Source organism: Apteryx rowi, unplaced genomic scaffold (genome assembly GCF_003343035.1).
Source record: "Apteryx rowi isolate R43461 unplaced genomic scaffold, aptRow1 scaffold_38, whole genome shotgun sequence".
In the NCBI taxonomy this organism is placed as follows: Eukaryota; Metazoa; Chordata; class Aves; order Apterygiformes; family Apterygidae; genus Apteryx; species Apteryx rowi.
The window spans coordinates 2,040,695-2,056,697 of NW_020450307.1; the positions used below are offsets into that span (position 1 = coordinate 2,040,695).

At 36.0% G+C, this 16,003-nt stretch overlaps 1 protein-coding gene across 1 annotated transcript in view; it reads left to right on the forward strand.

Annotated features, from left to right (window-relative positions):
- CLSTN1 (calsyntenin 1) overlaps positions 1–16,003 on the forward strand; it is a 41,893-nt gene that overhangs the window by 16,359 nt on the left and 9,531 nt on the right. The window contains exons 4-10 of the mRNA XM_026074056.1: positions 3,510–3,705; positions 6,144–6,352; positions 6,701–6,850; positions 6,954–7,139; positions 8,305–8,553; positions 10,294–10,415; positions 11,995–12,157. Coding sequence (XP_025929841.1) covers positions 3,510–3,705; positions 6,144–6,352; positions 6,701–6,850; positions 6,954–7,139; positions 8,305–8,553; positions 10,294–10,415; positions 11,995–12,157 — 1,275 coding nt within the window. The remainder of the gene's footprint in view (positions 1–3,509; positions 3,706–6,143; positions 6,353–6,700; positions 6,851–6,953; positions 7,140–8,304; positions 8,554–10,293; positions 10,416–11,994; positions 12,158–16,003) is intronic.

Below are 16,003 nucleotides of genomic sequence, written 5' to 3' on the forward strand. Positions count from 1 at the left end.
TGATGCCAGAGTTGAAGGTCACTTTGGACAATAAAGAACTGACCAGCTTTTAAACAGTCCCCTCTTCTCCCAAATAGATAATTGCCATATTAATAAACTTCTCCCTCCTCCCTCTGTTATCAGGCTTTGTGCTTCAATGTTCTTTTCAATTTATTTCTTTCTGTAATCTTAATGTTTCGCACTCAGTGCTTGACTCAATGTTAGAGTTGTTGGGAGGGGGCAGGAAGGTGGGTATAAAGGAGTGAGAGATGTGGAGCATTTAAAAGTCTGCAGTTGGAGTGTCAGTTCTGGGTGTTCAGTGTTGTCAGCCAGGAATTTAAGTAGTGTAAGATTTTCATGAATGATCCTATTACTAAAACGTATTAAAATCCAGGGTCATATTTATATCCTATGTAAAAATATACTGAAATAAATTATGTGGATGCCATAAGAGGCAGTATACTTAGTACATTAAAATAAAGAACTGATTATAAACCTAGGGATTACCTTAAGTGGGTTTCAGGGAGAACTTTTGTGAGAGCTATTTCAGAAACTGACTCCTTTTAAAATGAAGGGCTACTGTTTAATAATGGTCCATTATAAGGTATTTTTCATTAAATCTATGATATATATGCTTCAATATTGAATTGGAAATTTGCCTTTCATTTTTAAACAAAATATTTCTCCATAACTTTTAGTGCCTCACCCCTTTTTAAAGCCACTGTAGAATGGAGACTTGAATAGCTGCGTTATTGCAGGTTTATTGAAAAATGTGAGAACTGGCAGGAGATCTACTGGGAGTGATTTTAAGGGTACAAGTCTGCTTTGTTATACTGCAATTCAGGTCAAAGATAATGGTAATTGGGAAAAAATAATTGATATGTTAAGTAGTATGTAAAAGGTGGTAGTCTGGGGTTTTAACGATGTTGTAATTTAATGACAGTATAATTTCCAGGGGAGTGAAGAACATGGTTGGCTGTCTTTTCATCAAAATGGAAAAGCTTTCCAAGTTCCTAAACACAGACATCAGCTACCATTTTAAAACCCAGTTGTATCTGAGATCTCCTCATAAGGGTGGAATATATGATCCAGGACACTGAGAAGGCCTGTACTCTTCTGGAGTCACTGAAAAGGGCATAGCAGGCTACCAAAGGGCATCTACAATAGTAGCAGATGACTATATTTGAGTACCTGAATCTCTATGTCCAGCATTCTAGTATTTCAGCAGCAGAGTAAAAGATAGAAGGTTTTTTTTTGTTTAATCTGGAAAATAAGTATGCTTCCAGGAAAATATACAGACTCCCCCTCCCCCACCCCACTCCCTTCCTATTTCTTAAGTTAAAGCTTTAATGTTCATTAGGGTCACAATTTAACATGTATATTTTTAATCATGGATTATGACAATACTGTCAAGTTAAGTTTGATGTAGAATTTAAATTTTGTAAATGCTAGGTGTTATGCAACATAGACCAATAAAATTTTATTTGTAAACACAAAAATCCAGTCACTGTTTCAAAAACACTTCTTTTTTCTGCAACTCAAAAGGGGAATATGAAGTTTCTTAATTTTAGAAATATGGTGGTTCTACTATGATAGGTAAAAATTTGTTTAAATTATTTAACATGTGTTCTTTAAATAGGGAGACCGGTAGAAATAAATTCTTGTGAAAATTCTGTTCTGTGGATAGTTCTCCAACAGCATGGAAGTTCGAAAATATCTTCTTGTTTAGCACTTCGTATCCTGTATTTTATCAAAAAAAAGCTTTTTGTTAAATTTAAAGATTTGAATACCCCACTTCAAAAGTCTACAAATGACAACCTGGAAATAAAAGGTTAAATCAGATTTAAAATAACTGAAAGTCTAGGATTGTAACAGTTACAGCAAATCACCACTGGAATTTTTAAATACAGTTTATCCAAAGCTTTTCTGTGTAATGTCTGCATCTTTGCCTTTTCCTTATTTGCTCCCTTTCAACCTTTCCTGTAATACTGACTTGGGTTTATCTTTTCTCCCTTTAGAGAGTTTTGAGGTGACAGTCACCAAAGAAGGTGATAAAGGGTTCTTTCTATCCCTTTTATGAATATTAACCCACTAACTTTGGTTATGAAATGGGGAATCAGCACTTAAACAGAAGATCCTGTCATGTTCTTTTGTCCCATTTATTCTCCCAGTTTTTTTCTATTTTAAAATATATTGATAAAAAATTTTATGTAACCAAACCCTTGGTTAGAAATATCTGTAAATCAGACATCCATTTGAACCATTCGGGATTGTTTTATATTGTATGGACACTATAAGAAGTTTGGGGGAAAATTAGCATTTTCTGATACCTTCACTGATAGCTTGCTTCTTTGGGACATCTTACATTTTTTCATATGCTTTGTAAAGTAATATTTGACTGCCAAAGCATTATAGCACCTTCCCTGCAGTATGCTTGCTTGAGTATGTACTTGAGTACATTATTATACTTGGGTACATTATTATATTGAGTACATTGTGTAGTTTAAAATCTGAATCATAAATATATATATTTTAAATAGCCTTAGACTATGTCTACAGTAGGAACACATTCTTGGTACCATGATATCATTGCAGCGATAATAGCAAAAGAACGTTTTATGCTGGTGTAAGAAAATCACCTTCAAAACAAAACAAGTTATACAGGTAAAAACACAGCGTAGCTGATCAAACAGTTGCATGGCGTTTGTTAGCACAGCTAGGTCAGCAAGGGCTTGCTCCTCATTACGAGCTGACAGATTGAGCTAGCTGTGCCAGCAAGATGTCTTGTAATGTAGTCTTGGCCTTAGATGCATTTTAAAATGATGTTCTAGAGACTTCTCATTCAAGTTTGTTAGAATGAAGAGTTTGAATAGAAAAGAAAGCCTAATAAACCATTCCATGTGAGAGCTTCCTTGACTAAAATGTTTGGACTGTATTACTAGATAGCCGTTGAAATGGATGCCTGAGAAGTTGGTATTTCTACCATTCTCATTCAGTAGTTTATTTTGATTCCCTAATTTTAGCCAGGTACATTGCACAGGAAGACTTTGTTCTTTGATCTGTTGACAGAATTTCTGTAATTATGGTGCTGAACCTGTACTTGAAGCTTTTTCATCTCTTGACTTGTAACTGTGCATTTTAACCTTTTGCTCTGGTCAAAATAAACAAGCTGCCCAGCTATTCCCAGTAGCTTGGCATAGAAGATATTACCAGTGGCCTTGGCTGTATGCTCTCATAAGATCTACTCTTACCCTAGAGTTATCTCAAGTACTCCTGTGAAATGCCTGTCTACATTTCTCTTTCTCTTTTGTATTCCTGCATGAATGGATGCAAAGTAAACAAGTTGCTTGGAAGGCAGACGTATGCTTCTTTTTACTAAAGTTCCCAGAACTCGCCCATTTTAAAGCACAGTGCTCTTGCTTTGTCCACAGACCCTCACAAACCCTTGGCTGCAAAATATTTGGTCATTTATTTAAAAAAAGGTTTAGTAGTTTTGACCAGTTCTAACCTCTGTTACTTTGAATCTCTAGGTGAGATTTGTGGATTTAAAATTCATGGGCAAAATGTCCCCTTTGAAGCAGTGGTAGTGGATAAATCCACTGGTGAGGGAATAATACGCTCTAAAGAAAAGCTTGACTGTGAACTACAGAAGGACTACACGTTCACCATACAGGCCTATGACTGTGGAAAGGGACCAGATGGAGCAAATGCAAAAAAATCCCACAAGTAAGTAAATCTGCGGTTGGCTGAGTGGAAGTTTGGTTTCAAGTGGTCTCCTGCACATGGTGATTTATGATCTGCATATGTAGAGTGAATGTAAACCAAGTGTTAGTACTGGAAGGCTTTCATATAATGGTAATATGAATAGTAGCAAAATGGAAGTGAACTGTTTTGATAACTCTTTAATTATATTCTAGGTGTTACTGCTTTATCCCTTGTTATCTCTGAATTTACATTAGAAAATATAATAGTGTGGGATAGAGGCAGAAAAACTGCTGAAGTAGTTTAAATCTGACGTGAGTTGCTAAAGATTTAGTTTGGGATATTAAACCTGGAAATTGTTTCAGAATTCCGTTTCTAAAACCTAAAAACTGTCTCAAGAAGTCATTGTATTAAGTTTGACAAAATGGAAAAGAATACATGTTTCTGTCATTTTTGGGTAGCCTCACCAAAAAAAGCAAGATCAATACCATAAGATTCCTCCCTGCCTAGATTAAAGGATGGGAACAAAGCAATCTTCAATTAATCTGTATCTAAAGGAAAAACCACAATGTAAAATGTTCTCTAGAAAATCCATTTGAGGAATGACTGTATAGCACCCTGGCGGAAACATCTGCAGCGCATGTGGAAGGTTACCATTTGTGCTAAGCAAAGAAGGACATGAGTAAGATGAGGGTTAGGCTAGTAGCAGTCATCTTGGTGACTAATACAAACTTGTTACTCTACTAGCTGTATGCGTTAGATAAGTAGCAGAAACATATTTCCTTAAGGGTTACACTGTTGGAAAATAGGTATGCCCATAAACTTCCTATGCTATATTCAGTTCGACTTCTGAAGGAAGAGTTCAAAGAGAAAGATAGCAACAAGCATTTTGTTGAGTTGTTCGGAATTATATTCTTTGTTCAGCTTGATTTCATACGGTTCCTTCTCTACACTTTAGAACTTAACTGCATCTTTTCTGTGTGTTGTAGGTTAATTGACATACAAACTTTCTTCTGATGGGTCCAGTAGAAAATATATCAATATAAAATATAAGTTGCTTCAAAATACTGTAAGCTAGATAAAAGGTAACACAAGTAGAATTGGCAGTGTTTGTAGGAAAAGGGCAGCTTTGGAATCTCTTCAGTAGTGTTCAGAAACACGTTATCACAGACTCCTGACCAAAGTACATGAATCTTAAAGAAAGCCTTAAATTGTCTAATGCACAGTCGGCCAGTCTTTGGTCCTTCTGAGCGATCCAGGTGTGGCTTCCATGATAGCGTTACATCATATGCAGCTTTAAACTGGTGTAGTGTTATGGTAATCCAAATTCCTGGCTATGTAATGGACCAAGGCAGCAGCGGTTCATGGAACTGACGTTACAGTGTTGCTCTGGGACCCAGCACCCTGCTCTACAGCTCTTTTCCCACAGCAGAATGCTGGGATTCCAAGACCTTTGCTTATAAACCACCCTTGAAGTTTCCATGCCCCATGGCTGTCTGTTTTATGTATCTTGTGGCTTTTAGCCATCTTGGCATATAGTTCCTAAAGTCAGGAATAAAAACTCTCTGGTACAGTTTTCTGGTAGAGTTTTCATGGCATTTATTGGGCATGTAGGATAAAATAAAATCTTAAAGATTTTTTTGATGTAAGCATTAGAAGTCTTTGCTTTTATGGAAGGACTGCAGTGATTGAATGTTTTATTAGTTTACATTGCAGGTACTTTTCATTATTCACCTTTTCTTCTTGGTCAGTGACAGAAACTGCGTATTTTCCTATTCTATGTCTACCGGGAATCTGTGACAAGTATAAAAGGAAGGAATTCAAGACCCACTCTGTTTAGGGTTATTTTGTTTACTATATAATGTTTAAAGTGCATCTTCTGCTTCTGTGATTCTTCCATTTAGATTCTTTGATCTCTCATTCATACATCCAAGAAATAAGCCAGTTTTCAGTGACTTAACTCAGTATGTTATTACCAAAAGAAAGCTAATCAAATGCATTTTACTGAGCTCTGTCTAAAACCAGTTTTAACTCTCATTCTTGTTCACGCGAAATTTAACGTTGGGTGTTTGTATCAAATAGTCTGATAGCAGAAAATAAGTGAAAGGATTGAACTGTTTTAACAGAGCTAAAGGTCTATTTTGTCACAGATGTTTTTTGTCGTATTTCTGTAAAATGGCAAAAATTTAGCAGTTACAATACCGAGTTTTAAGTTTTAGTTGCAGGTAAACAGCAACAGTAAGCGATAACCCGGAAGTTTACAGAATTATATAGTAACATACTGGAACACTGCTTTCCTAGTTAAGATGATTGAGATCCTTGGTTGTATTAGTGGCTACTTCCTTCAGGGACCTTAAATTCTGAATAGCTTCATCTGTAAAAGAATGAGCTTTTTTCAAATTCTTTGCCTGAATGGGAGTTCTGCAATATAAAGAAAACTCACTTTTCTGTCTTATTCCCAGAGCAACAGTACATATTCAGGTGAATGATGTTAATGAGTATGCTCCCGTGTTCAAAGAGAAGTCCTACAAGGCAACAGTTATTGAAGGGAAGAGGTATGACAACATCCTGAAAGTGGAAGCAGTGGATGCAGATTGTTCACCTCAGTTCAGCCAGATCTGCACCTATGAAATTGTAACTCCGGATGTTCCTTTTGCTATTGATAAAGACGGTAAGACTAGGGTGGGAGATGCAGCGGGAAACACTATAATTTACTGCCTTAAGAATAGTATTTCAAATTGGTCAGCATAAAACCAAAATAACCTGTTTTAACCCTTTTCTACAGTATAGTTGAATGGACATGTTCTTTTTAGCAATTTGAATTTATAATTGTCTTTCAATGCCAATACCATGTGCTATCTAATAATGTAAGGAGTAGGTGGTTTGCTGCATGTTCTTTGTTTCTTGTAAAATGCTTTATACCTTTATATGTGCTAAAATACCTCTACGCATTTAGTGTAGCAGTGAGCTTGAGAAATAAACAGCGATAATCAACAGTGAATATCTGTATTTTCGTCAGGTTATATAAAAAACACAGAAAAGTTAAACTATGGCAAAGAACATCAGTATAAACTGACAGTAACTGCGTATGACTGTGGGAAGAAGAGAGCTACTGAGGATGTGTTGGTTAAAATTAGCATTAAGCCTACATGCAAGCCTGGCTGGCAAGGTTAGTTTGATCTATTTCCTATCTTCTTTTAGTAGTTGCCAATTCCTTACTTAAGTTAAACACGAGAGATTTTTAATGTTTTTTTCTTTGGATAAATATGCAGGTTGGAACAAAAGAATAGAATATGAGCCTGGTACTGGTTCTCTAGCTCTGTTCCCCAGTATGCATTTGGAGACCTGTGATGAGCCAATAACCTCCATTCAAGCAACGGTTGAACTAGAAACCAACCATATTGGCAAAGGCTGTGACAGAGACACCTACTCTGAGAAATCCATTCACAGACTCTGTGGTAAGAATGCTCTGTTAGAATAAAGTGGTGTCCCTTGCTTATTCATCTTTCGTAGAATATTACATTAGAACACAAATCAGTGGCTGGTCATTGTTTTCATCTGCATGTTATTTTCCCCAACTTTTGCCTAGCAAACAATAAAAAGCATGAAATCAGCTGAAGGTGATGTTTTAAAGTAATTCTCAAATGCAGTGAAGAATCTTTTTCCTCTGTCTCCCCACTAGCTTATATAGAGTAATAAATTCTCTCACTTGAAATTCATGTTCAAGAACTGAAAGGATGTTACATATTCAGAAGAGCATAGCCTCTCTGTTTTTCTGTAGGCATCATCGATGCAAAGAATGCCATATAAGAACCCCATGGTGAAAAATTGGATGAGAAATTCAAGAAAATGTGGTTTGGAGAAAAGACTACTTAGATAAATTTAAGCTATGTCTGCACTGGGAATAAATGGTGTCTTGGCATCCATGTATGTTGCAGTTAAAGGGCTTATGAAAAGTTTGTGAATACCAAAATGGAGGAACTGAGATTACAGGCCAAATTATCACTGATGCGTAGTATCTTCAACTTCAGTTGAAGTTAGTGGGAAGTGTGAATTCTGTGCACCCTTAGAGACCCAGGGAATTCCCAAGCTATTCCAACAGTTCTGTCACTGTGACACTGGTATTTTAGGCTTGAAAGCAGGGAAAAAGCAGCAAGCTGAGCTCCTGCTGAGAGCAGCATTACTCCTGGCTATGATATCATCATAGTGATCTGGGAGAGAATGTTTAGGTTCTGAATCAGAGTCTTATGCAGCCCTCTTCAGCTGGATGGATATGGGCCTTAAGACTAGCATGGGCCTGAGAGACAAGTGCCTTTAACATAATGGTTCCTGAGATGGAGGCAAAACAAAGCTCTACATCTGTAGAGGTAGTAAGCAAAACATTTTCAGTGAGGTTTGTTATCTACCAAGGGGTTAAATTTGTGGAAGACATTATCATCTTAGATGTGTCTAATGTTAATGCCAGCATATTCAAAAGTACAATTACTTCATGCGTGGTAGTAGGGCATAATCCTGGCAGTCAGTGCAGAAAAATTAGCATTCAGAAGAATAAATAATTTGATTTGAAACCAGCTGTAATCTTTCTAGTTTCTGTCTTTTTTCATTTGAGCGTTTTTATTGTAGGTGCTTCTTCTGGCACAGCTGAGCTACTTCCCCCTCCAAGTAGTGCTGCTAACTGGACAGTAGGACTTCCTACAGATAATGGTCATGACAGTGACCAAGTCTTTGAATTTAATGGTACACAAGCTGTGAAGATTCCAGATGGTGTTGTCACAGTCAATCTGAAAGAGCCCTTCATGATTTCGGTATGGATGAGACATGGGCCTGGAACCAAAGAGAAAGAGACAATTCTGTGCAATTCAGACAAGACAGGTTTGTCATTCAAATACAAGCAATTATCAAATATGAACAGTCTCATTGTTGAGGTCTTTTTTTTTCTTTTTTTTTTTTTTTGTTACACACACTAGCAGCATGAGAACCTTAAGTCTTTTCTCTAGGTTAGGTTTTTCTTGGAAGTGAAAGCAAGAGGACTGCAAAAGTTGCTTTTTATTGTGCTTACCTATAGAGATGTGCCCTTTGATTGTTTAGCTTCAGTTCAGATTAGGCAGACATGTTGTTTTAACTCTATTTCAATATATATTATGCATTTCTTTTCGTTGTGGTAGGTTATTTATTCTGGTAATGCAGTCTGTTTTGTGTAATTCGAAAGACAGTCTTACTCTTGATACTACCTAAAGTCATTAAGATACATGCATCAGGTTTAATGATAGTGTTCGCTACTAGGTCTTTTTTTCCCTAGGAGGAAATCATTTCTCTTTCTCCAATGGTGAAATTTTTCTCATCCTGTGAATGGTTTCTGTCTATGTGAATGCCGTAGACAATCATTTTGAAGATGGTGTTGATAAAAAAGGAAATCTGATTACCCTGTTCCCATAATTGCTGTCTGATGGGGTAGAATTTTTGTCTTTGTCATCTGGAGCAGTGGCTTTGCTCCATGTGTTAGAAAGATATTTTGGCTAAAACACTGGGGCTAGGTTTTTCAAAGGAAACCAGGCTGAATACAGATGAAACACAATAGCCCTCATCTTTAACTTAATTAGATTTGATTTAAAAATAAGAAAGACTTAATAGTATCTGTAATATGGTAAAAGCATTTCTTTGAAGAGGAGAAAACTGGCTATCATTTCTTCATGCATTAGTTCTCAGAAGAGGAACAAATATTCACCTCTTTTCCCTACCTTCACCCATTCCTGTTACTCAAAACCCAAAACTTTGGATTCATGGAAGTAAGTGAACTGGAGGAAAAAAGGCAAATTTAAATACAGTTATTCCCTGGTTTGAAGTATTTTAATTTCTAGTGCTATAAATATCATTTGCCTTTGTTGCATAATATACCATTGAAATACTGAAACACTAGAAGTAGGGTTTTTTGGGGAGATAATTGTGAATATATTGGACTGGAACAACAAGGTTAAATTTAATGCTGTTAGGCTGAAAGATTAACATGGTTTTGGCACTTCTGCTTTCCCTCCTTTCTCGACTTATCCATGCCATGGTATGGATGATGGAGTTTGAAGGTGTCTCTTCCTTACTCTTAGTTGTTTCTCTAGCATCTCACCTTTGTGTTTATTTTAAATGTTAAATTCTTTAGAGCTAGGGCTGCACAGTTTAATACTACAGAAGCATGTCCACCTGCCATCATGTATACATGTTCTAAAACAGTAATTAGATGAGTTACAGGTCTACTCATTCGTAACAAAGATCCTTTCTGTCTGCAAACAGAGTTCCTTTTCTTTTTCTCCTGCTGATAGGTTTCTCTTTCTGAGTCTTAAGTCCTTGTCCTGGGTCTAGAGGTTGGATTTGGAGACAGAGATATGCCTATTGATTGTGCTGTTATCAGTATTACTCTTGGGCTGTTCAAGAATGTTTGTCCTACCTACTTCTATGAATGTTTCCCATTCCTCTTAACATACCTGATCTGCTTCTACATTTGTTTCTTCCTATTAATTACTTGTGGATTTCCATATGGAATTTCACAGTGTGAAAAAGCGTATTTTATGGAGTTCTTAAGTTTTACAGAAAAGAATAATATGAATTAAAACTCTTGTGCAGATATGAACCGGCACCACTACGCTCTCTATGTACACAACTGCCGACTTGTTTTCCTCTTTCGCCAAGATCCTTCAGAGGGAAAAACATACAAGCCTGCTGAATTTCATTGGAAACTAAACCAAGTAAGTTTGGAGAAACAGTTGGTAGGATGTTAGAATGCAGTAAGGACCTCTGAAGCCTAAACTCCCGGATAATATACTTATTAATAAATATTTTTACACCTCCAGACTTCTGGTACCATGTTTTATAGAACGCAGCAGTGGGTTTGGGTTTTTTTTTTTGTTTTTTTTTTTGTGCTCAAGTGTCAGAGATATCTTCAGCTATCCCTGTTAATCTTGAATTGAACTTTACTCCTTCAGTGACCTTGTTAAACCCAATGGGATACTCATGCAATAAAGTCCTATCATTGTCCTGAAGGATGGAAAATGTGGATTTAGGCATGAAAATAAAGTGGCAGTCTTTAGATGTGATGTCAGTTATCTTCACTGAATACAATATAAGGTAGTGTTTATGGAAAAAAATGCAAGTATTCCAGTTTGTTTATGGCAGTTAAGTACTTGTGAGCATGTAACTTATTTGCATATAAGATAACATAAAAACTTTTTAATCCTTCTTCACATTGAAATAAAATTTGTGGCACTTTGTACCTTGCCAGCTGTAGCTACACGTACTGTAAATAGTAGTGAGTCAGTTTGATTAATAAGATATTTACTCCACAGGAATAGAGTAATAGGCCTCTGAGGGATGCAGGTACTTTCTGCTTCCTATTTAAGGGAATTTTGAAGCAGGCATAGGAAGAGTTGTCTGTTTATATTCTCTCAGCTCATGTATTCTTAATTATTTTAGATTATGAAAGGGAAGGCTATAAAAGCTAATGTTTACTTTGGTCTTGCTCAGATATGCAAAACTCACTGTTATTTCTGTGAATTCATGGCATTTATGATCATGAAGAATGAGATAGAAGGAACTAAATATTTTGTGTTTTCCCAGACCACTGCATCTGAGTGATAAAATAACCCTGCATAGCTGTCACTTATAAAAGGTTCTTTTAGTTGCTTAAGATTACTATTACAGGTCTGTTTACCAATTATTTAAGCAACGAGTAACATACTAACATAACGTATTCTGTATTCTGCTGGTTTTTGTACAAGGCAGTGTATACTGTTTTGATGGTAAAATGCCCATGTACATACTTAAGGAAAGATAATTGCTTTCCAAAAACTGTAGTCAGCTTGCACTATAAATAATTTTGTCATGGAGAGCTTTGTTATGTTGAAACTGGCCATGTTTTGCTCTAAACAGTTTCTCTCGGCAAAGATGGATCATTTGTCACGTAGTGTTGCATAATAATAGTATTTCCAAATGTGAGCTGTGGTTGCAGACATGTATTTTCCGATTTGAATATATGCTGTTGTTATTTAGATCTTATAAAATTAAAGGAACAGAAATACATGTAGCTTCCTTTCTTGGCAATAGAAGAAAAGAAACAATTTATGGTCTTTAAACAGATAAACATGTTTAAAAGTTGCTTTGCTTCTTTCAGATGTGTTCCATATGTGAGACACAAAACGTATTTATGCAAGCTTATAGTTTGTATATATGTGTGCATGTATATAAACACAAATTGTGTATCAGATACATTTATTTGATTGCAAATTTTTAAGCAATTAAAATAGAACTTTAAAAACTTTCTTTATTCAGGTGTGTGACAAAGAGTGGCATCATTATGTCCTCAGTGTTGAATTTCCAGCAGTAACGCTTTATGTAGATGGTGTTTCATATGATCCTTTCCCAGTGACTGAAGATTACCCACTTCATCCTTCAAAGATAGAAACTCAGCTAGTAGTTGGAGCATGCTGGCAAGGTAAATATTTACAATTTTACAATTATTAATACTTTTTTTTTAATGAGATCTTTGTGGTTAGCTTAGAAGTACATAGCTAATCTTTTTAGTGCAATGAAAGATAACTTGTTAAATCATTTGCATGTTATTTTTGCTCCTATCTAATATCACATTTCTTCTCTTAGTCATTTTTTTCTTGAGTGTTTTTTTGCCTGTTGGTCACAGGTGTGTATGAAATACGAAACTACTCACTAAGCAATATTCCATCAAAGTGATTTTTGTGGTAACCATGGGAATATAGACAGCTTATTTTTAATAACAGTTGTAAGAGTACATCTTATGTTTTAGGTTACTATGCAGAACGTTAATTTCAAGTAGGTCGAAAAGCATATTTTAGAAAAAGTAAGTGTTCTCATAAATGGAAGCATGGCCCACAGAGAATTCAGCAAAAGTGATGCTGTTTCTTGGGTATTTTACTATTTGTGCTTATAAAAATAAACATAGAAAGCATCTGCATTAATATATGCAGACTATGGCTTAAAATACAATTTTATGCAAGCTGTAAAAGCTGCTTGTACTCTAATACTAGTGAAGACAGCTCTGTAAAGCTTGAGAAAATGGAGAAGAATCCATCTGAACAAGGAGCATTGGGGGTGATTAGCAGGGAGCTCAATAACAAAGCTCTTAATTCACAGTCATGAACTGGAATGTTTTGCTCACTGGTTAAATTAAATCTTAGCTGGTGTAAATAGCTGATCGTTTTGGTCAGAGGAAGAACAGTGTTAAATCACTCATGTTTTATTGTTGTTCAGAATATAGACGATAGTTGCGGTCTGCAATAATGCATAGAAGTAGCTTGTGAATGAATGATAAATGAAAAGCTTTGCGGTATTTTCATCAAATTAGCAGTCTTCTATCTTACAGTGTCTCTTTTCTCTTTGAGATTTAAGGCTTTGAAATGTGAATGAACGTTAAATTATCAAAATATCCTCTCCCCCAAAATTACTGTTTTGTGATGAGTTTGCTACCTTTCAGTATTAATGTTATTTCAATGCTAAATTCATTCTGTTGTTCCTTCCTTTAAATTACTTTATTTTACTGTAATTGATCTCTTATTCTGCATATGACTTTCAAGCTATCTGTTCTAACTCAAAAATAAGCTATAGTGGCTGGTTTTCAAGGAAGTGCAGCTTGTAAACTGTGTTCCAGCTAGGTGTACGGATTGTGTTATGGCTTTTATACATGCCGTGTCCTAACAAAAGCATATCCATTTAGTTTACAAATTCCTGTGCTTCCTTTGTCATGCACGGTAATTCCTTACAGTGATGGACATTGACACTATTATATAATTCTTAAATTTCTTCTGATGTGAATTTTCCTTTTAATAACAGCACTGAGATAGGGGTATTAAAATTCTGGAACAACAAGAACTTCAGGATCTAGCTTTCAAGAAATTCCACTGGCAGCATGACTTTTTTTTTTATTGTTTTAGAGGATTAAAACACAGCAAAAAATATATGTATGTCAGGGGTGAAGTTAATGCTTAAGGCCATCGCCTTTGTCTTACCAAGATTTTTTAAATAAATCAGGCTACCCTAAGTTACACATGCAGTTCATCCCTAGGGAGGGAGAAGTTTTACGCTTTCAAAAAAGTTTTTTTTTTTTGTTTTAACATTTCTTTAAAAAGGTTAAAAGCTGTTGTTCTTTTCTTCAGAAGCTTCCATTTGATACATTGACTGCTTAGTGCGTATGGTACTCTTAATTTGATCAGAAATTTGTGTCAGTAATGACATCTTTTGATCAATGTTTAATACCTTTTGGTGATCTACTGATATAGGGCGGATCATACCTTAATTTACACTTCAGTAGTTGAAGAGGAGATAATATTATTCAGAAGAGGAGATAATAAAGTATGCCAGTTGATAGATTTGCATCTCACTACTAATCATGGTTTGTGTGAGACTGGGTATCTGTAAATATTATCCCATGTGACCATTTTTACTACAGCTTGCAGAGGGGGCTCCTCAGGATTGTCTTGTCATGAATGTTATGTCCTTCTAACAACACAGTAGTGCTTCTTCCCTGAATTGCAGCTATTAGTGTTTCAAAGAGCTCGTAATCCTTGAGAAGCTGGGTGGAGACTTTTCTGGGGGAAGTATTGCTGTGTATTTTTTTTCTGTGACATAAGAGAGAATTTGCCAATTCTTAACTACTTGGTCCCTTCCCTATTGTCCTGTTCTTTGTCTTGCTTTTCTACAGAATATACAGGAAATGAAAATGACAATGAGACTGTGTCTGAGACCTCTGCAGGTTGCTGGCGTTTTTTCCCTACTGTTTTATTTCATTTTTAAGCCAAGGCATTGCTTCATCTCACACATAGCATGAAATGCAGGCATTGCATTTGGGCCATTGACCTTCACGTAATCTGCTCCTAGGCTTGTTTCTTCATTGTGCTTTTATTTCCAGTGCTTCACCAGCTGATTGTTTTCTGTTGCATTCAAATGCACATCCATGTACAAATTTGCAACCATTGTGATTGCAGTGAAGTGGTGTAAAATAAGTTGCTAATGCAAAATACCAGCTACAATTTCTTAGATCCAGTTTTGTTGAAACATAAATGCACTTTATCCTCTATATAGGTGTATGTGTATCATAGAATTATTGAAGAGGTTGTGAGGGACCTCTGGAGGCCAGGTAGTCCAGCTCCCCAAAGCAAGACCAGTTTTAAAGTTTGATCAGGTTGCTCCTGTATAACTTAAAGACAGACCTGTAATTTACAGTGGATACTCACTTGATCAGAAATTGGTGTAAAGTTCTAATTATAGCGAATGGGTATAAAAGCTTTGGCTCCCAGGTATTCCAGGTTGGTTGATGCTATAGGGTTTTCATTTTCCTAGACAGTTTTAGTGATGGTTCCAGTGGATTTTATGACTTAAGCTGAGACATTTTAAATTACTGTATATTTCTAAAAGAATATGTTCAAGGTATGTATTCTTTCTGTAAAGTTTAAGAATTCCTAAAATGATCTAGAAATAATTAAGAAGAGATTCTAGCTATGCACCATGTTTCAAGCTGGCAAGGATGTAACACAATCAAGGGGCTAGAAGGTGGAGCTGTACAAATCTAAACTGCAAATTGTATGATTTTTAACAGGATAATTAACTACTGAAAACTTTTATTGAGTTATAAAGGGCATCCCTTAGAATCTTTTAAACAGGCTTAGTCATCTTTCTAAAAATCTGTTGACTTAAGAAGTGATGAGTTTGAAATATGGATTTCTGGGTGGTGTTCTGTGGCTCATTAATTAGCAAGGTGGACTAGGTGATCATCATGATCCCATCATCAAAATCTAAGGAATGCTTCAGATGCGTATTGGGTTGGGATTCATCCTACCTAACTCAGAGGTCTAAAAATGAATTATCTGAATTTGAACTACTCACTTCAGTCAATTCAGAGAAGTAGATACTTTCAGAGGGGAGCAATTAGCCTCTCCTATCTTAGACATCCACTTCAGGATGAGCTAAATCACCTTGTGAGGTGTATTTCTCTCCTTTGAGTCTGGAGAGAGCCTGAAATGACTGGTTTAGATTTAGATGACTAACATCTAGCGGACTGACACTGTCTTCTATCCTGATAGACATTGCTGATTTTATAGAGAACTGACAAGCAGGTAGAAGGTGTTACCCTCAACATGAGGATTCAGGTTGCATAGTTCATCTCATTGGTTCTATCTTCCATTTCTTAAGAACACCACCTCGCTGTATGGGCAAAAGAAATATTTGTTATGGAAATATTAGCCTCAGTTTCACAGTTCAAGATGGCCACACCTTTGTGTTTTGAAGGCCATGTGCATGGTGAACTGTTTAA